We start from the raw sequence: 22,113 nt of genomic DNA, 5'->3' as shown, positions 1-22,113 counted from the left end.
TTCCACAGCATCGGGCTCGAGCTGAAGCTTCTAGAGCGCGGCGCCCGGCGGAGCCCGCGGGGAGGCAGCGGGACGCCCAGACCTCCGGCCGCGGCAGCGCCCCGACTCGTGAGTACGCCCGCGCCTCGCGCTCCCCGCGCTCCGTGACCCAGCGCAGGAACCACGCGCGCGCCCGGCACCTTGCGCGCTCGGACGCGGGCCCCTCCGGGTTTCCGCTGGGGTGGGGGCTGCTGCAAGCGCCCCGCATGGAGGGGGCGCATCCTCCGTCGCCGGCTGGCAGGGGCCGGGGGACTTTCTGTGACTGAGGAGCCAACCCGGTCCCGCTAGAGTGCAGCAGCTTCCCCCACCTCCCTCCTCCCACCCCAGACATTTCCCGTTGGGCATTTGCCAAACAGAGGAAAGATGATCCTCAACATACACTTTAAATAGTAAACATTTCTTTGTTGCATTTACCCTGTTTAGTATTCCATAGGTTCTATGAAGCGGTATTTAGATGGAATAATTCATTCTCACATGTTCTAACCAAGTGTTAAAAATAACTCTAGGGCCTAAGCCAGAAGTTTATCCTGCGGTTTCCAAATGGGTGGTCCCTACGAAACAAATTACATTAGTTTTAGGTTCACCTGCTTTGCTGTTTCCTTTGTAAGAATGAAAAAAGTCCTCAGCTTTTTGAAACTTCTATAAACTAGCAACAGAAAAGTGGGAGGAGGAAAGGGAGCCAGGAGAAGTGAGAAAGCGGGGAGCTTGTTCTTGGACACCCTGACCTGGGGAGCTGTGGGGCAGAGATGCTAATTCCACTTTCTTTTGCACGAAACCCGGACCTGAGGTGAAACCTCTCAATTTCTGATTCAAAATGGTCTTTGAGGAACAGGGAGGTAAGGGCCCCTGTAGTGGGACAGCCTGGGCTGCAGGCTTCAGTTGCTGACTTTAGTTCTGGGAAAGCTCAGCTTCTCCATTTGGAACAGTGGTAGCTGTGAGGTGACAGCCTGGCAGCATGTCCAGTCACATAACCAGGACAGCAGCAGGTGGAGAGGAAAAGGTGGGTGCATGGAAAGATGAGAGATTAGGGTCTTCTTCTGGCTGTGTAATGGGACGGGGTGGGGGCGGTGGAGGCAGCTTCTTCATCCATGAGCTCAGCGATCCTCATCATCATGTGCATTGGGATGGGCTTATGGTTCACAACTCTGATTCTACGTCAGATTCATCGCCTGCACGACTTTTAAAATTAATTTTTAAAAAAATCAAGAACAGACGTGGTTCAGAGAGCTCTGGCTTCCCTTTATTTATTGGATGAAATTAAAGGAAAGGGAGGGAGGGAAGGAAAGAAGGAAGGAAGGGAGGGAGGGAGAGAGTGAGGGAGGGAGGGAGGGAGGGAAGGGAGAGAGGGGGAGGGAGGGAGGGAGGGGGAGGGAGGGAGGGAGGGGGGGAGGGAGGGAGGGAGGGGGGAGGGAGGGGGAGGGAGGGAGGGAGGGGGAGGGAGGGAGGGAAGGAACATCTAGACACAGATGGGGTGCATAAAGATTGCAGCCTCACCTCCAGCTTCCATTCACATCCTTAAAAGTTGGGAAACAAGCATGCTGTCCCCTGGACTATGCGGTAAATCACTACTCAGGCCCAAACTTGCTTAGGGTGCCTCCTGGCTCAGCTTCGTTCTCAGTATGTTCTGAAAATTGGGAAGCACCAGCACAGCACTTTCTGGAATATCAGGAGTACTTTCTCTTCCCTAACAAAGTCCTCTGTCAGACATATCCAGGAATTATGCAGAACCGCTGGATACTTTCACATGGATATTGTTAACAGGACGTGGAGGGTGCAGAAATTGGGAGGACTTGTTATTCTTTATTGACTGTTTTTTTAATATATACTTTTTATTGGACTATAACATACATCCACTTTTTAATTCAGATGCATACTTCATTCTGAAAAACAAAATCATATTGTGTGACTCAGTTTCTCTGAACAGGGGATGACTGTTCAGCTTTGTGGCCAAAAAGAGTTTGAAGACTCTGTAAGAGGAGACAAATCAAATGCTGTTGCCCTTCTGGAAACCCAAACTCCTTTGGCCCCGTCAATATCATAAATGGTGCCATAGGTGTTACACTTCATTGTCTGTCACATGTCAAAGCAAACTGTCAATTTAAAAACTCAAATTCTGATGGTCCTAGTCATATTCACCACTAGTTCTATAGCTGTTCTCAACAATTAGGACCATGAGACAGAAGAGATGCGTGAAACCTGTGGTTTACAATTCATGACTGTGTCCCCAGGTCGTCCTGGTGGCAGGTCCTTCCTCAGCATCGGCCCCACTGTCCTCTTTGCAGCTGGTTAAGCCTTAGGTTTGGGGAGAGGATGTTGGTGTGAGGGGATGGCTTTGCTCCTCACTGGTGATTCTCGCCTTGGGTAGAGCCAACTACTTCGTGCATTATAACGAGGCTGCCCAGTGCTGGCAATAATACTCAACTGAGATCCTCACAGCACTGGGAACACTTGGGCCCCTGCGAAGATCCACTGTAAGGACAGAACCAAGAAGCGATGAATTTTTATCGCAGGGCTTAGCCTATGCTTACTGTGCCAGAAACAAAGCAGAACACTCGCTGTTCTAAGGCGATGGGTGCTTTGCATAATTCTGCATCAGAGAATGTTATAATCTTATTTCTACTGGGATGCCCTTCTAGGTTAGCAGGTTGCCATGGCATCCATACCCAGCATGGTGGCCCCCATTTGTCTGGTGGAAAACAGCAATGAGCAGCTGTCAGTGAATCAGGAAGCTCTGCAGATTCTTGACCAGATTTCTCAGCCAGTGGTGGTCGTGGCCATTGTAGGACTGTATCGTACAGGCAAGTCCTACTTGATGAATCGTCTTGCAGGACAGAACCATGGTGAGTGTGGCCTCAGGCAGGGGTCAATTTCTTGACTCCACCTATATCACAGCTTATCAGCTCTCTTCCCTGGTACATGAAGAGAGAACCAAACTCCTCTCGATAAACCAACCTTCTAATTCTAATTCTCACCAGTAAACTATTACCCGAATGTATTTTCTTGCCATATTCATTGTTTTACTCCTATTAAGGAAACTCTCTCCTACCAATGGGCAGACTCCTGCCTTGTTTTACCTGTGCAAGCACTGGGGTCTTGAAATTGGGCGACCTCTCTCTCTTATAACATGTTTTGCTTTCTCTATGAAATATTCCTATCAGCATATAAAGATGTTTGAATATCAATCACCATGTTTAAAAATTATTGTGAGTTCACATCCCATTGTGGCTAATAACCTCTCTCCACACTCTGCCATTTTTTTTTTTTAATCACTTTGACTGGAAAAAATATTATCTCAATTTATTTTTCTTTAGATGTCTCTCTGTTATCTACCTCTGCCCGGTTTGCACTAGACTGTTCTTTTAAAATGCTCGTATGGTATTCAGTGACCTTTATTGTGTCTGGTTCATGGATGCCCCCTGCCTCCATTTCGAGCCCTTGCTGGGTATCATTCTCACAGTTGACATTCACCTCCTCCTTGAAATAGATGACATACAAAGTGAAGCATTCTTACAAAATAGAGAAAGCACTAGCTTATATTCTGGGGTTCTTACAGTGCAACAAGTCTGACTTTGTAGCCCTTGGCTGCTTAGATTGTCTGTCGTCACTGTGTGTTGGGTCTCCCCTTCCATGATAGGCTTCCCTCTGGGCTCTACGGTGCAGTCTGAAACCAAGGGCATCTGGATGTGGTGTGTGCCTCACCCCTCTAAGACTGATTGCACTCTGGTCCTTCTGGACACCGAGGGCCTGGGCGATGTGGAAAAGGTAAGGCAGAGAGTCACAGACACATTGTTTTCAGTCTGGATATTCTCATAATGATCTCTTTAACTTAACTGCTTGTTCTATTTGTGAAATCTTGAAATCCAACTATATATCAGGCAAATTTTCATTGGTTTGACTCTTACTTCGAGGTAAGGTGTCATGGTACTTTGAGTAAAATTTTCTTTTATTTCTTGGCACTGGGTGAATAATTTCATTCAATTTACTAAATAATTACTGAGCACCATATTCCCAGGTCTCTAAATTAGTACTGTAGATACTAGTGACCAAAGTCAAAGTTCTGCCCTCAAAGAGTCTGCAGTCCTGTGGTGAAGATTATCAAGTACTCACAGAGCATTCTGGAAGACTTTGAGGCACCTCTGAAGGAGACGGACGGTTCTATCAAAGCATGTGTTTGTCCTACAATACATGTAGATGAGTTTTTGATATTTTATTTTTCTACTAAGGGGTAAATGCATGATTTCTCCTTTTCTGCTTTAGTTTGAGACTTATTTGGAAATAGTACCTAAATTTCTACAACTCTCTATTTCTACCAAAGAAGAGTTATCCATTTTGTGTTTATTTTTATATATTAAAGAGTCTTGCTGTCTAAACAACCTATTGCTGTCATAAGTGATACTTTTTATGGTAATCATTTTATTTAAATTGGGCTTTGAGAAGATAAATTAATGAATCAGCATTTCCCTCCAAGAATTTATTATTGCGTCTTCTAGGCATTTTTCACTTTGCTCTAGGGAACAACTTTAGACACTGTTTATATTAGAAAAAGATTCCGCTGTATTTTATACAAACAAATTAACCCGGCCTTAAAGGTCCTTCATCTGGTTGCACTAGGCTTACTCTCCAGCCTAAACTTCTTGACCTACCTCCTGTTCCAGTGAGATCAACTAAGTCTACTTTTATTGAAAAGACCCCTGTATTCTGCCATGTCTACTTTTGCTTCCGTGGGTCTTTCTGCCCATAGGATACCTTCATTTCTTCAAGTTCACATTCTACCAGGTCTTTCATTTTCTGTCAAGATGCTGAGGAAAACTTTGTGTTCTGTGAAATTTTCCAACTTTTAGAGCTCTGGTCTTCCATGATGGACCTGTAAATTTTTATTGACTACATCTATAGGTTCCAGTGCTTCTATACATTATTCAGATGTAAGCCGCCTGTAGATATTGTTATCTTTGTTGCATTCTTTGTTATAGGTGTCTCATACGGCTGCAAAATACTCGTCTTGAAAGTAGTATTTCTCACTTTCAACTGCTTTTTAAATTTACCAGCAGTGGAAATATTCAGTAGTTACTCAAAAACATTTCTTGAATATATCCCCAGTTATGTTAACTATGGTATATTTTATGTAGTTCATGACCAACAAATGGTGTAGAATGAATATGTGGTAACACTCTTCATTGAACCTAGTTGCACAACAGGTACTGTGCTAAACTTTTCTTTCTTTCTTTTTTTTTCTTCTTATTTATTTATTTATTTATTTATTTATTTATGTATGTATTTATTTTCATTCATTCATTTATCTTTTTTAGTTTCTTTATCTTTTTATTTAAAATATTACAGATGTCCCTTTTTTATCCCCATTGAATTAATCCCCTCCACCCCACATCCATCCTACCCACAGGCTTTCCCCATACCAATAGCTGTGTCCATGGGTTATGCTTATAAACATTTAAGTTCTTTGATTAATCTCTCCCCACCCACACTCCCCTCCCCATCTTCTCTTGAGATCTCTCAATCTGTTCCATGCTTCTATGTCTCTGGATCCATTTTGTTCATCAGTTTATTTTGTTTATTATATTCCACATATAAATGAGATCATGTGGTATTTGTCTTTCTCTGACTGGCTTATTTCACTTAGCATAATACTTTCTAGTTCCTTTCATGCTGTGCCAAAGGATAAAATATCTTTCTTCTTTACAGCTGCATAGTATTCCATGGTGTAAATGTGCCACAGCTTTTTTATCCACTCATCTACTGATGGGCACTTGGGCTGTTTCCAGATCTTAGCTATTGTAAATTGCACTGCTATGAACATAGGGGTGCAGAAGTTCTTTGTGATTGGTGTTTTGGGTTCCTTAGGATATATTCCTAGAAGTGGGATCACTGGGTCAAATGGCAGGTGAATTTGTAATTTTTTGAGAAAAGTTTATACTGCTTTCCATAGTGGTTGCACCAGTCTGCATTCCCACCAACAGTGTACTAAGATGCCCTCACCAGCACTTGTTGTTTGTTGATTTGTTGATGGCAGCCATTCTGACAGGTGTGAAGTGATACCTCATTGTGGTTTTAATTTGCATCTCTCTGATGATTGGTGACATTGAGCATTTTTTCATATGTCTCTTAGCCATTTGTCTGTCCTCTTTGGAGAATTGTCTCTTTAGGTCCTTTGCCCATTTTTTAAATTGGATTGTTTGTCTTCCTTTTGTTAAGTTGTATGAGTTCCTTATATATTTTGGATATTAACCCTATGTTCCGATGTGTCATTGGCAAATATGTTCTCCCATACAGTGGGCTCCCTTTTCGTTTTGTTGATGGTTTCTTTTGCTGTGTAGAAGCTTTTTGTTTTGATGCAGTCCTATTTGTCTATTTTCTCCTTTGTTTCTCTTGTCCTAGGAGATGTATCAGCAAACATATTGCTACAAGAAATGTTTGAGATTTTGCTGCCTATGTTTTCCTCTAGGATTTTTATGATTTCATGTCTTACATTTAAGTCTTTTATCCATTTTGAATTTAGTTTTGTGTATGGCGTAAGTTGGTGGTCTAATTTCGTTTTTTGGCATGCAGCGGTCCAATTTTCCCAACACCATTTATTGAACAGACTGTCTTTACTCCATTGTATGTTTTTGCCTCCTTTGTCAAATTTTAATTGATCATAATGGCATGGGTCAATTTCTGGGTTCTCTGTTCTGTTCCACTGATCTATATGTCTGTTCTTGTGCCAGTACCAGGCTGTTTTGATTACAGTGGCTTTGCAGTATAACTTGATATCTGGTATTGTGATGCCTCCAACTTTGTTCTTCTTTCTCAAGATTGCCATGGCTATTTGGGGTGTTTTTTGGTTCCATACAAATTTTCAAAATGTTTGTTCTAGATCTGCGAAATATGCAGTTGGTAATTTAATAGGGATTGGATTGAATTTATACATTGCTTTGGGTAGCATGGACATTTTAATGATGTTAATTCTTCCATTCCATGAACATGGTATATTTTTCCATTTATTTATATCTTCCTCTATTTCTTTTTTCAGTGTCCTGTAGTTTTCCAAGTAAAGGTTTTTTACATCTTTGGTTAAGTTTATTCCTAGGTATCTTATATTTTTAGTTGCAATGGCAAATGAGATTTTTTTTTAGTTCTCTGAGAGTACATTATTGGTATATAAAAATGCCATTGATTTCTGGGTGTTAATTTTGTATCCTGCTACCTTCCTGAATTCATTTATTAAATCCAGTAGTTTTTTGGTGAAGTTTTTAGGATTCTCTATGTACAATATCATGCCATCTGCAAATAATGACAGTTTTGTTTCCTCTTTTCCAATTTGGATGCCTTTTATGTTTTCTTCTTGTCTGATCACTATGGCTAGGACTTTTACTACTATGTTGAATAAGATTGGTGAAAGTGACATCCCTGTCTTCTTCTTGTTCTTAAAGGAAATGGTTTTAGTTTTTGCCCTTTGAGTATGATGTTGGCTGTAGGTTTGTCATATACGGCCTTTATTATGTTGAGGTATGTTCCCTCTATTCCCACTTTGCTGAGAGTTTTTATCAGAAATGGGTGTTGGATTTTATCGAATGCTTTTTCTGCATCTATTGATATGATCGTGTGATTTTTGTCTTTCAATTTGTTTATGTGATGTATCATGCTTATTGATTTGCAAATACTGTACCAGCTTTGCATCCCTGGAATAAACCCCACTTGGTCATGGTGTATGATCTTTTCAACATATTGCTGGATCTGATTTGCTAATATTTTGTTGAGGATTTTAGCATCTATGTTCATCAGGGATATTGGCCTGTAATTCTCTTTCTTTGTAGTGTCTTTATCTGGTTTTGGAATTGGGCTAATGCTGGCCTCATAAAGAGAGTTTGGAAGTGTTCCTTCCTCTTGGATTTTTTGAAATAGTTTCAGTAGAATAGGTGTTAATTCTTCTTTGAATGTTTGGTAAAACTCCCTTGTGAAGCCATCCAGGCCTAAGTGAGCTAACTGAAATGGAGATAAGCAATTTCTCAGATACAAAGTTCAGAATACTGATTGTAAAGATGCTCAACAGCATGAAAAAAAGATATGGAAACTAAGAAAAGTGACTATTCAGAAATGAAGAATGACATAGCAGAAATAAAGAATACATTGGAAGGATGTATAAGCTTTTCTATATGTTATTTTATTTCATCCAATTGAGTCAAAAGAAAGCCATGTGATCACAAAATCCTTTTATATATGAAAAAATTCAATCACAAGAAATGTTTTGTAATTGTCAAAGCCAATATGTGTATTTACTCCTGTCTTCAAACTTATTTCTTTGCATGGTGAGTACATAGCTGAAATAAAACTAACAGGCTGCTAAACTCAGTGTCTGAATGAAGTTCTACAGGGTAAACTCCTAAATGTCTTGACCTAATGTGCTTCCAGGGCAACCCTAAGAATGACTCATGGATCTTTGCCCTGGCCGTGCTCCTGAGCAGCACCTTTGTCTACAACAGCATGAGCACCATCAACCACCAGGCCCTGGAGCACCTGCAGTATCCTTCCAGGAACCAAACCACTGTGTGTCATGGAGTCTCTGGGAATGCAGATCCAGTCAGTTTCTCCTTCCTTCTCACTAGATTGCCTTTGGTGGACCAGAAGGAACCATAGCAAAAGGGACTGTTTATAATACATTATTTTGTTAGAGAAATAGGGAATTGTGGGTAGAAAGTTTATTTTCCTTAGCCAAGTCCTAGTTATGTGACAGAGCTGACAGAACTCATCAGGGCAAAGTCCTCTCCTACATCAGATGGAGTAGATGATTCCACAGAGTTTGTGAGTTTTTTTCCAGACTTTATCTGGACTGTGCGGGATTTCACCCTGGAGCTGATGTTAAATGGTCACCCTGTCACAGAAGATGAGTACCTGGAGAATGCCTTGAAGCTGGTTCCAGGTAACAGCACATGGCTGGGCAGTGGATGGTCCAATACAGGGTGCGAGGTATTAGACACCATGTCTGGAGTTGCATTTGTACTTGAGACTACATGAAGTCTGTAGAAAAGATGGCTGGGAGAGGGGTTGAAAAGCGCTGTGGACTGGAGTTTAAGTCCACTTAAGAAAAGTAGAGCCTGAAGTAGAGTAAAATGATTCATAACCAATTTGTTCTTTCCCCAATATGTAATTTAGCATCCAATTGTAACCTAGAATACAGGGATGCTAAAGCCTTCTAAAGACCAGGCACTTTTGTTTGTTATTTTAGCTTCTGCTTTTCCATGTTGAGGAAAACAACTGATCAAATACTTGCTGGGAATAAAATTACAATGACAAGCCTATCCAATGAAAAAAAAATCATTCACATAGTTAGATATTATTCTTCTAAAATGGGCATATGACTTTCTAATGTCTTCATACATGTGTTATCAATAAAAATGGCATTATGTTGTAATAAACTGGAAGAAGTATATTTTTTCTTTTTAGTCTATGCATTTGTGACATTTTTGATATTTATCAGAATATACATTTTAATTTCTATATCAGAATCTTTTTCTTTTAAAAATAATTTTATATTTCAATTAAAGTTTACATTTAATATTATTTTGTATTATTTTCATGTGTACAGCATAGCGGTTAGATATTGCATACTTTACAAAGTGATACCTCCTATATTTTAAGTACCCACCTGGCACCATACATAGTTATTACAGTATTATTAACTATTTTTCCTATACTGTATTTTACATCCCCAAGACTATTTTGTAACTACCAACTTGTATTTGTTAGTCCCTTCACCTTTTTCACCCAGACGTCCAACCTCTCCCTTCTCATGCAGCCATCACTTTGTTCTCTCTATCTATAGTCTGTTTCAATTTTACTTTATTTTGTTCTTTAGAGTCCACATATAGGTGAAATTATATGATACTTGTCTTTCTCTGTTTAACTCATTTCAATAAGCATAGTACCCTCTAGGTTTATCCATGCTGTCACAAATGGTAAGTTTTCATTCTTTTTTATGGCTGAGTAATATTCCATTGTGTAAATGTATTGCCTCTTTTTTATCTACTTATCTATCGTTGGGCACTTGGGGTACTTCTATATCTTGGCTATTGTAAATAATGCTGCAGTTATATTAGGGGGCATATATTCTTTTGAATTAGTATTTTGGATTTCTTTGGATATATACCCAGAAGTGAAGTCACTGGGTCATAAGGTAGTTCTCTTCTTAATTTTTTGAGGAATCGCCTTACTGTTTTCCACAGTAGCTGCACAAATCTGCATTCCCACCCACAGTGCACGAGGGTTCCCTTTTCTCCACATCCACACTTGTTGTTTGTTGATTTATTGATGAGAGCCTTTCAGACATGTATGAAGTGATACCTTGGCGTGGTTTTAAGTTACAGTTCTGTGATTAGTTATGTTGAGCATGTTTTCATATATGTATTGGCCATCTGTATGACTCATTGGAGAAGTTTCTATCCAGGTCCTCAGCTCACTTTTTAACCCAATTGTTGTTTCTATATTGAGTAGTATGAATTCTTCATAACTTCTGGATATTAATCCCTTATCAAGTGTGTCATTGGAGAATATGTTCTCCCATTGAGGAGGTTGTCTTTTTGTTTTGTTGATGGTTTTCTTTGTTGTGCAAAAAGTTTTAGTTTGATGTAGTCCCATTTGCTCATTTTTTTGTTTCCCTTGCCAGAGGAGCAATGTAAAAAACAATATATTGCTAAGAAAAATGACTGAGATTTTACTGCCTATGTTTTCTTCTAAGGGTTTTATGGCTTTGAGTCTTAAGTCTTTAATCCATTTTGAGTTTATTCTTTAAAAATTTTTTTTTTACTTTTTAAATTTATCTTTATTGTTGAGAATATTACAGGTATCCCATTTTCCCTCCCATTGATCCCCTCCACCCCCTTCCCAGGCCTTCACCCTGTTATTAACTGTGTCCATGGGTTATATAACTTCTTTGGTTACTCTCTTCCCACCCTCCTCCCCCCTTCCCTCTGAAATATGATCATCTGTTGTATGCGTCAATGTCTTTGGATATATTTAGTTTCATCAGATTCTTCTGTTCATTAGCTGCTTCTTAAAGAAGACCCTTCAACTTTTCCTGTAGTGCTGGTCTGGTGGTGATGAACTCCTTTAGCTTTTCCTTGTCTGAGAAGCTCTTTATCTGACCTTCAATTCTAAATGATAGCTTTGCTGGGTAGAGCAATCTTGGTTGTAGTTCTGTTTTTCATCACTTTGAATATTTCTTGCCACTCCCTTCTGGCCTGTAAAGTTTCTGTTGAGAAATCAGCTGACAGTCATATGGGTGCTTCCTTGTAGATAATTAACTGCTTTTCTCTTGCTGCTTTTAAGATTCTCTCTTTGTCTTTAACCTTTGGCATTTTAATTATGATGTGTCTTGCTGTGGGCCTCTTTGGGTTCCTCTTGTTTGGGACCCTCTGTGCTTCCTGGACTTGTAAGTCGATTTCTTTCCCCAGGTAGGGGAAGTTTTGTGTAATTCTTTTTTCAAATAGGTTTTCAATTCCTTGGTCTCTTTCTTCCCCTTCTGTCACCCCAATAATACAAATGTTGGGCCTCTTGAAGTTGTCCCAGAGGCTCCTTATACTATCTTCATATTTCTGGGTTCTTTTTTCTTTTTGCTCTTCTGGTTGGGTGTTTTTTGTTTCCTCATGTTCCAAATTGCTGGTTTGATTATTAGCATCCTCTACTCTACTGTTGATTCCATGTAAATTATTCTTCATTTCAGTTCCTTAACCTTCATTTCAAATTGGTACTTTATTATGCTATCGATTTTCTCAGTTATTCCCTAACAGTCTGCTTAAACATCCTTATAGCCATTATTCTGAACTCTCTATCTGTTAGGTTGCTTGGATCTATTTCATTTAGTTCCTCTTCTAGAGATTTCTTCTGTTCTTTCCTTTGTGATATGTTTCTTTGCCTCCACATTTTGGCTGCTTCCGGGTGTTTGTTTCTATGTATTAGGTAGAGCTGCTATGTCTCCTGGAATATGTAGAGTGGCTTTGTGTAGTAGGTGTCCTGTAGGGTCCAGTGGCTTAGCTTCCCCAGTCACCTGAGCTGGGCCTTCTAGGTGCTCCCCTGTGTGGGCTGTGTGCACTGTCCTGTTGTAGTTGAGCCTTGGTTACTGTTGGCATCCCTGGGAGGAACTGACCCCCAGGCCAATCAGCTGTGAGGACCAGCTACAACTACAACCAAAGAGCTGTTGTGCTGGAGACACCCTTATAGATAAGGATTTACTTCAGTGGAGCTTTGGTGTTCACCAAGTGCGCCCCTTGAGTGTCACTCATGGATGTGGTAGGATTGTAATCCAGCATGGTCAAGTCTTGAGCACCAGGTGCACTGTCTCTGGGGCCTCCCGGCAGATGCAAAGTCAGCCTGTGCCTGTGCCTTGCTCAGGGCCACCCAGCATGAGCTACACAGCAAACCGTAGTTGGCTGCTACTTGTGCTGGGCTTGGTGGTGTCCAGGAGAGGCCAAGCTATGAGCCAATGCAGGCTGCTGCTAGTTCCAGGCCTGGGGCCACTTACCAAGCCATATGGGGCCCGCTTCTGCTTGTTTGAGAGATTTTAGGAAAGTCCTAAGCATGAAGCTTGAGAGGCCACTTGCATAGAAATGGCCTGGATGAGCTGCAGGTGGGGAGGGGCGGGGCCAAAGGTGTGAGTCAGGTGCTGGCGGTTCAAATATGGCGCCTGCCTGCCGCTGTGTGCGGGGAGGACTCGCCAAGGGAGCTACGGCCTCTGCCAGCCCTTCTGCCTGGGAGGAAGCCGCCCCTCCCCCTCTCGCCCGGATCTCAGGCAGGTTAGTTCCTCCCCGAGTGTCCCAGGTTCCTGTCTAGCTGCTGCCCGGCGCTGAGCTCAGAGGGAGCGTGTCTGAGTGAGTCCGTGTGCGGGCCCTCTAAGAGGAGAGCCTGGGGTTCCCGCAGCCTCCGCGACCCTCAGCCACAGTCCCCGCTGGTTTCACAGCCCGGAGTAGTGGGGGTGTCTCTTCTTGGTCCTGGAGCCCTGGGCTGGGGGCCTGCTGTGGGGCTGGGACCCCTCGCTCCTCCGGGAAACCTCCGCCGCCGAGATTCCCTCCCCACGGCACCGGGTGTGCGCCCGCGGCCGCCTCTCGAAGATTCAGCCCCGATCCGCCCGCGTCTCCGCCCCTCCTACCGTCTCGGTGCTTCTTCAGTCCCCTGGTTGTGGGGCTTCTGTTCAGCCAGATCTCAGGAAGCTCTGAGTGATGGTGCTTCTGTATTTTAGTTGTAATTTTGATGTGGTTGCGGGAGCGGCGGGTACAGCTGTTACCTTCACCGCCATCTTGTTTCTCTCTCCTTTTTAAAAAATTTTTGAAAAAATATGTCTGTATTGATTTCAGAGAGAGGAAGGGAGAGAGAGAGAGAGGAAAACATCAATGATGAGCGAGTCATTGACCGGCTGCCTCCTGCACGCCCCTACTGGGGATCGAGCCCGCACTTCACGCGTGCGCCCTGACTGAGAAGGAACCTCGATCTCCTGGATCCTCGGTCGATGCTCAACCGCTGAGCCAGGCCATCCGGGCTGAGCTTATTCTTGTATATGGTGTCAGAAGGCGGTGTAGTGTCATTTGTTGCTGGTAGTTGTCCAGTTTTCCCATCACCATTTATTGAAAAGACTGTCTTCACCCCACTGTATGTTGTTTTGCCTCCTTTGTTGTATATTAATTGATCATATTTGCGTGGGTTTGTTTCTGGGCTCTCTGTTGTGTTCCATTGATCTATATGTCTGTTTTTATTTCAGCACCTTGCCATTTTGATTACCACAGCATCGTATTATAGTTTGATGTCAGGTGGCATGATGCCTCTACTTTGTTATTCTTTTTCATTGTTTCTGTGGCTATTCAGGGGGCCTTTCATGGTTTCATATAAGTTTTTGGATTATTTATTCTACTGCTGTGAAAAACACCATTGGTATTTTAACAAGGATTGCATTAAAACTATAGATTGCTTCCTTTTTGGGCAATATGGACATTTTAACGATATTAATTCTTTCTATCCATATCATAGCTTTTTTTCAATTCCCACATATCTATCCTTGCTATAATTTCAAAGTAATAAATTATTTGAATGGGTTATATTTACATAGGCATGTATCTGCTGAAACCTTGAAAGAAATATCAATTCTGACTTATATACTCTTTTCTTCATGTTTCTGTTTATGGTTTCTCAAAACGATGAGAAATTGGCTAGGTACAAGAGCAACACGTCAAATGAAATATATTTCTTTACCTTAAAGAGTTTAGAGATTAAGGGTGATATCTTAAAATTACATTTTGATTACCACAGCATTGTATTATAGTTTGATGTCAGGTAGCATGATACTTCACTCTTAAGAGGTTTTTGTTGAAAAAAACAAAACACTAATGTTGTACACATTATTTTTAGTATGTAAACAGTTTTCCTTGAATAACCTGCGTGTTATTTCTAACACTGTTTCATTAAGGCTTATTTGTGGCTCTTCATTTTGGTCTACAGCTTCATTTCCATCTGGGATGAAGTAGACCAAAACCCTACATTTGACCTATTTTTCTGTTAGCCACTCATTCAGTAATCAATATAGACACTATAGACAATACTCTACCATTTTTAGGTCTGATAGCAGCAATAGATGTTTTTTTATTGACTTCAGAGAGAGGAAAGGAGAGGGAGAGAGAGACAGGAACATCAATGATGAGAGAGTCATTCATTGGCTGCCTCCTGCACACCCCCAACTGGGGATCCAGCCCACAACCCGGGCATGTGCCCTGTCCGGAAATTGAACCCTAATCGCCTGGATACTAGGCTGATGCTCAACCACTGAGCCACGCCCGGCCGGGCAATAGATGTGTTTTTTAACCATATTTGATCTCGTCCAAAATGTTTCCCCAGAGTTCCATCATTGGTAAATTGGATGTTAAAGAAGTACTTGGATGTCTTTGCTAAAGGAGTTATAGACAGAAGTTGGACACAGAATAGGCAAAAATACAAAAATGCCTGTCATAAAAATCATTAGGTCCCTTTCTTCAGACTGTTCCTACTGTAATATCTGTTTCTTTGTTGTTGCTTGTTTCTTTTTTTTCCTTTTTTTTTATCCTTCAGGCATGGATCCCAAAATACAAAGGTCCAATCTCCCCAGAGAGTGCATCCGGCATTTCTTTCCAAAACGGAAGTGTTTTGTCTTTGACCGGCCAACAAATGATAAAAAACTCCTAGCCAATATTGAGAAGGTTGAAGAAAACCAACTGGACCCTCAATTCCAGGAACAAACAAAGAATTTCTGTTATCACATCTTCACCCAAGCGAGGACCAAGACCCTCAAAAAAGGAATCCTGGTCACCGGGAAACGTGAGTCTCCTTTTGACATTCTGTGGGGCCTAATATTTGTTTAGTATATTCTATGATGTGTTCTCCAGGATTTCTGTTTGGTTCTATATTGAATTTTGGGTCTAAAGATATTCAGACTCCATTGAAGACAAAAGTATACTCATCACATTATTGGAGGGTTATAAATTCCTCTCCAATATTACAACCTTTATCAACAAAGTCTGCAGCATCCATACATATAAAAAATCTTCAAGTATAATAAATCACTAACTGGGTATAAAAACAGAATACACCGTTTCCTCAAAAATTCCTTTGTAAGGAATGTGATTTGCAAGGAGAATACAAAACATATTTTGAGAGTTTAGGGTAATTTAATAATGAATATTAGCCCACAAAGCTCTGAAAATTTACTGGAAGCTTCAGAATTAGGAATAAATATAATGGCAGTTCCCCTGCCTCATCTGTACACCTATGTAAACAATTTGCTTCTAATACTTTTAATGGGAAATTATGTTTTCCAGATATCCTTTAGTATGTTAGATAATGGTAGATATTGAATTTGTTTTAGCCTTGTGGTCTGAATAAACATAAAAATTAAGAGTCTGTGGGGCAATAGTATTAGTGGAGGAAATATGATCTTCTACAGTGTTGTGTGAAAATAATTTCAGGGACCCTCGGAGTCCTTTTTAGCAATGGTTGCAAGGTTTATTAAAGCGAAAAGCAACATTACACTCTCAGGGAGACAGAGAGAGGGCAGGCTAGAGGGCAGCTATTGCCTGGAGGCCTTGTTAAGCTTCCTTATATATCCTGGGGTTTGGGAAAGGGCAAGCTTTCTTTCAAATTATCCTGTCTCTTTAGGGTCTTGTGTCCTTTTATCCAATCTTTTCCCTAGATTTTCCCAGGCTAGTGCCCTCCCCCTTTTATTGCCTTCATTTGGCTCTTACTGCACATGCCTTATAGTTCTGCTTCATCATTTGGCTTTTGCGCATGTACTTAGTAAAGGAATTCCTTCTGTGCCATTTTCTTGCATCCCAGTTAGTTGGGTGTACTCCCTAGGGTGACTGAAAAGCTGTTTTCCCTCACTTAATCAGGCTTAATCAGATGTGTGATTACATTTGCTTCCTGGCCTATTGTTAGTATCTAACTAACTACATACTCCAAGAATAGTAGAAGGAGGTAATGTGTTTGTGTTTGTGTGTGGAGTGGCATGGGGAATGTGCATATGTGTGTGTTTGTGAGAGAGAGAAACAGAGAGAAAGACACAGAGAGAGAGAAAGAGAGAGAGAGAGATTTAGAAATGTAGTCTCAGAATCTTGGATCCCACTGAATGATAACTTGATATTTATCCCTTAAATTTCCTGGCTTATTAGGGCTAAAGACTCTGGTGGTGACTTATGTGAATGCCATCAACAGTGGAGGAGTGCCTTGTTTGGAGAACGCGGTGACAGCTCTGGCCCAGCTTGAGAACTCAGCGGCCGTGCAGAAGGCAGCCGAGCACTACAGCCAGCAGATGGACCAGCTAGTGGAATTCCCCACAGACACGCTCCAGGAGCTGCTGGACCTGCACGCAGCCTGTGAGAAGGAGGCCATTGCAATCTTCATGGAGAAGTCCTTCAAGGATGAAAACCTGGTGTTCCAGAAGCATCTTGTGGTAATTTGTCTCAGTATTTATTTACCCTTTGTGGCCCTTCCCTTGAAGAATGAAGCCTGGAAGAGCTTCTGTGACCCCCTTCCTCCTCTCTCTCTCCTGGATTAAGCAGCTTGGATTCTTATGAGCGATAGAGCTTCAAAAGACTGCATTTTCTTCCCTTCCTCCCCCCAAACCTTAGGAACTTTATGCAAAAATTTCTCTCATCTCTCATGCATAATCAGTATAGATAGCTTTCTGAAAAGAATACTTGTATTGAATTCAAGCCTGCCCGGAACACCCAAAAGCCATTCCTTGGCTAATCGCTTTTTTGAGAACACTCTCCCATTCGAGGAACCAAACCTCTCCTAACACACCCTCATTCCAGGCTATTTTGAACTCCTATGAGCTCCTCGTGGTATCACTGTGTCATCCAAGATGGAATTGCTGAAAGTCAGAGCTTCTAGGAACCATAGGGACAAGGGAATGCAAGTCGAACGTTGTTGATGAAGAACCTGAGACTCAGGGAGGTTAGAAGCTTTCCCCTGCCCCAGGTGGCATTTTCAGTGTTGTGAGTAAGTCGAGTCTCGCAATTCCTGCTTTATTCCATGTCCTTCTCCAACAGAGTGCTTTGCTCATGAGGACCACAGCTAGACTTCCCTCTACCAGATTCTATGGAATTTTATCTCCTCTCTTCCTTTCTTCTAATCATATCCCTCTATATTCCCTTTGCAGCGGATCATCAAGGATAAGAAGGATGAGTTTGTGCGGAGGAATGAAGAGGCATCTACCAAATACTGCGAGGCTGAACTTGAACAGCTTTCAGTGAACCTACTGGAAAGTATTTCAGCAGGCATTTTCTCTGTTCCTGGTGGTTACGAGCTCTACATGGAAGCAAAGGACAGGATTGAATGGGACTACTGGCAAGTGCCCAGGAAAGGGGTGAAGGTGAGGAACAAGGGGAGCATAGGGATCCTACTGATTAAAGTCAAGAGGGTCTCCTGAAAATCTGTGAGCACAGCACCAGTTGTGGGTAACATGAGAGCAAGGGGATATCATGACCATTTTAGCTTTTAGGGCCCATTATTTGTTCTGTCTTACTGAAGAGAGAAGAAAAGTCCATTCTCAAAAATGAATATGGATTTCTGAAATCCAGAAGAGACAGAAGAGAAATAATCATTTTTCTATCCAACCACATGACATTCAAAGGCAGAGAGTTTACGAATTAAAGTCAGAGTCTTTGCTTTCAAGGCTGATCGAACGAGAAAAGGCAGCCAAACACACAGACACCTTCACACAGGGTTACAATCCTTATGAACCTGAGATCATTGGCTCCCTAGCTGATGGGAACACATAATATTAAAATAATAATGATGATTTTGCAACTAATACACATCAAACGGATATTGTTAAGGCACACTATGAAGCTCTTTCCCTCGACTTTTAATTTAATCCTTCAAGTAGCATTAAGAAGCATCTACACTTTTTGTCAACAATTTACACATCCGAACTGAGAGGCAGAGACGGGTTAAAACGACTTGCCTGAAGTTACAGCGAGCAAGTGACAGAGGAGAACAGCAGCACTAATTGGAGACATTTCACCCTGGAAGGCAAATGTGAAAAAGCAGCAGAGACTGTGGGTTTTAGGTGTGAACATGGTTCTCCCTGGCTGGAACCTGCAGTGGGTAGAAGGAGGCCGCTCTGGGAGAGACACTGGAGGGAGACAGGAGGCAGTAGGGCATGGAGGGCCTCTGGTCACTCCAAGGAGCCTGGACACTGTGTAGGACACGATGCAGCTTTAATCATGAAGGAAAAATTACAGGGACATACTTGTTTTTGCAGCACTGTTCTTCCCAGTGGAGATCAAGTTCTTTTTCCTTCTTGTTTCCTCAGGCAAAGGCGGTGCTCCAGAGCTTCCTGCGGTCGCAGGTGGCCATCGGGAAGTCCATCCTGCAGGCGGACAGAGCGCTCACGGACAAGGAGAAGGCCATGGCAGGTACGGGCAGGGTGGGCTCACGGTGGGCCGCGGGCCCCGCAGTGTCCTCGGGCAGCTGCGGGAGCAAAGCCTTCCTGCAACAAGGAGAGTTTGCTTCTTCTGTGGGACGTACTCTGCTAAATCTGAAAACATTCGGGCACAGCAGCCAGGCAGGCCTTTCCCGCCGCACTGTGAACTGTGCTCTTGACGGTGCCAAGGTGGGAATTCAGAGCACTCCCCCTCCCTTTCCAGTTTGGTTTGGTCTCTGAGCTCAGGAGGGTAGAGATCAATCCTCACGTACATTCCTTCCCTCTCTCAAACCTGCCTGGGGCAGAGGAGCGGGCCAGGAAGGAGGCAGCTGAGAAGGAACAGGAGCTGATGACACAGAAACTGCAGGAGCAGCAGCAGCAGATGGAGGCGCAGAAGAGGAGTCTCGAGGAAAATATATGTCAACTGAAGGAGAAGATGGAGAGGGACAGAGAGAACCTAATCAGAGAGCAGAACTCGATGTTGGAGCATAAACTGAAGGTAAGTCCTGCGGTGGCCTCAGGGCGCTCAGTGGCCCTTATCCGGGTACCTCCGCTGGGCCGGAGGGGGTTACAGCCAGACCGTGGGAGGAAACGCCGTTGCCATTTACGACTTGTGTTTTAGTAAAACCTTGAATCTTCCCCTCCACCCCCTTCTTTGTGAAAATATCTTTGAAATCACCTCTGATGTGGTCAGGACAAGCATCTCACCTCTGAATACTTGGAGAATATAAATAGCATTTGAGGTGCTATTTGGGGGCATTTTAAAATGATCTCATGTGGCCTGATTAAACAGCTATTTGAAACACCATTATTTATTATGACCACCAACTGGTTTGCTTTACCAAGATCATTATGTATTATCAGGAACCTTATGTATTTTCAGGAACCCTACTACCACCCAAAGACCCTGAGGTAGATCTATGCTCACAATAAACCATTAGAAATGTCCAGACTTCAAAACTCAGGGAAATGACAGCTTTTAAACTGGCTGCATTGTTTCCAGGTGTGGATAGTTTACCCAAGTTACCATATGGCAAAGGAAGAATTCCTGATTGGCTCTCTGTACATGTTAAAATAGAGCTATAGAACAATGTAGGATTTCCCATGGCTTCCACACTTTGGTTGACCACATTATTCCAAGTGGGACTGAGAGTTAGTGCCAGCAGACCAAGGTTGCCTCTCAACTGTAATTATGACTGGCACATATTACATTTGTCCTCAGGCCAGGCTTAGCATCCCAGAAAACCCTACTGATGTGTGAATATTTGTGAAGCTGTAAACAATGCTTTCTTTCAGTGTGTATTGTTGCAAAATTTTCCTTGATTGTGTAAGAGAGAGCAATTTTAAGAGCGAAAGAAAAGACTTCAAATATTTAAGAACATGTTCTTAAATACAAAATGTAATTCTTGAGAAACTGTGAATTTAAAAAGTTTTACTTCCCTCCTCACCTTTTTTAAGGTTCAAAGAGATCTGCTGCAAGAAGGATTTAGAAAGAAATCTGAAGAGATGAATGCAGAAATCAATCGTTTGAAAAAAATGATTGATACTACTGAAAATGATGATACTAACTGGATTGCAAAAGCCATAGATGTAATTGGCCCTGAGCTCAGTTCTATATTGTTTGGTAAAGTTGTAGATTTTGTTATAAGAGGCTTGAGCTCACTATTTAAAAAGAAATAGTTGTCCTTTGAAGGAAATTATAGAATGTGGATATATGCTATCGCTTGTTTTTGGCATGCATTGTTTTTTATTTCATTCATTCACGTTTTAAACATAAAAAGTGTACTAAAATTTATAAATGCCGAGCCCACGTTAAATAGAATAAATGCACATACTCTTTGATATAGCATGTTTACTTTATGAAATATATATGTTTAAATCAATACACTTATAAACAGTCCATTGAGTTATCACTTTAAATGACAAAAGATTGGAAACTACTTATATATTCACCTATGTAAATTGGTAATATAAATTTAACATGTGCATATACCGGAATACTATGCAACCAGTAAATAAATTGAGAGTTCAGACCCATTTTTATAAATATACAACAATCTTGAAAATACATTTAAAGTGGAAAAAGTGAGACACAAAGTGTGTATAATGGGTTTACTGGGAAAATGCAATTATTCTGTGCAATCCTACATTTGTACGCATTGAATATCTATGGGAGCCCTGGAAGAAGCTAGTACTATCAGTTCCTACTTGGGAGAAGTGGGTGGGATCAGGGTTTACCAGTCACAGGTTTTTCATTATATACTCTTGCTTTTGAATCTTATAGAGAGATCTTGTATTACCATTTCATAAATAAATAATAAAGAAAATGTAAAGTGTAAGAATAATTTTATAACAATAATAAGAATGTAAAAAAGGCTATTAGATGATGAAAGTTCTCATTGCTTCTAGAAATGACATCAGCCTGCACAATTTGGTGTTTAAGATTAAGTATAGAAAGTATAAAATTTGTATCCTAATCTTGTTTTTATTTGAGCCTTGTTCTCAATCCCTTATATTTGCTTCAAAACTAGGATATACACTCTCCTGTCTCACTTTGAAATCTCAGCCAGAGCATCTTGTACTTCCTGTCACCAAACTATACTTTTAAGGTATTAGAAGCAAATTACCAAACGTAAGAATATGCACTGGTGAGAGGGATCCTATCATCCTTCAAAGTGCAGTGGTGGCCTCACTGCTACAGGCAAAAACAGAAGGGACATGTGCCATTGCAGAACTGGATGGCCTGATAGTTTTGGGGATGATACACCTTGACACGTGGAGGCCAGGTGTTGGCACATAAATATCAGAAAGCAATTAGATACAATGATAGTAATCAGCATCATGGTTTGTCTTAGCTCAGGCTGCTATAAGACGTTACATAGATTGTGTGGTTTAAAAAGCAGTTATTGATTTCTTCTAGTTCTGGAGACTGTTAGTTCGAGATCAGTGTGCCAGTATTGGTGGGTTCTTGGTCAGAACTCTTCCTGATTTACAGATGGCTGCTTTCTTGCTGTGTCTTCCATGGTGGAAACGGTGAGAGGAGCTCTCATGATTTTTATTGTAATGGTAGTCAAACAATAGTGCAAGAGAGAGTAAGTTAGTGAAATATAATTGTCAACTTATTATTGTGTGGTGGAAAAAAA

The 22,113-nt window shown here is 41.5% G+C and overlaps 1 protein-coding gene across 1 annotated transcript; it reads left to right on the top strand.

The window, feature by feature from the left end:
- The first annotated feature begins 2,681 nt into the window (after window positions 1-2,681).
- LOC148092469 (guanylate-binding protein 6-like) lies at window positions 2,682-21,254 on the top strand. Its single transcript, XM_087820015.1, has 10 exons — window positions 2,682-2,879; window positions 3,674-3,801; window positions 8,443-8,552; window positions 8,754-8,950; window positions 15,115-15,360; window positions 16,710-16,990; window positions 17,702-17,914; window positions 18,860-18,962; window positions 19,276-19,469; window positions 20,429-21,254. Exons 1-10 carry the CDS (start codon window positions 2,690-2,692, stop codon window positions 20,648-20,650), a joined length of 1,884 nt encoding a protein of 627 aa, XP_087676141.1. The 5' UTR covers window positions 2,682-2,689; the 3' UTR covers window positions 20,651-21,254.
- Window positions 21,255-22,113: the final 859 nt, after the last annotated feature.

This window comes from Miniopterus natalensis, chromosome 9 (assembly GCF_054644295.1).
Source record: "Miniopterus natalensis isolate mMinNat1 chromosome 9, mMinNat1.hap1, whole genome shotgun sequence".
In the NCBI taxonomy this organism is placed as follows: Eukaryota; Metazoa; Chordata; class Mammalia; order Chiroptera; family Miniopteridae; genus Miniopterus; species Miniopterus natalensis.
This window is presented reverse-complemented; position numbering and strand designations above follow the sequence as displayed.

Bases quoted from the DNA above. Each gene is read 5' to 3' on its own strand.
- LOC148092469 (XM_087820015.1), top strand. From the start codon at position 2,690: ATGGCATCCATACCCAGCATGGTGGCCCCCATTTGTCTGGTGGAAAAC. The intron at 3,802-8,442 runs GTAAGGCAGAGA...ATGTGCTTCCAG, and splicing joins GCCTGGGCGATGTGGAAAAG to GGCAACCCTAAGAATGACTC. The intron at 19,470-20,428 runs GTAAGTCCTGCG...ACCTTTTTTAAG, and splicing joins TGTTGGAGCATAAACTGAAG to GTTCAAAGAGATCTGCTGCA.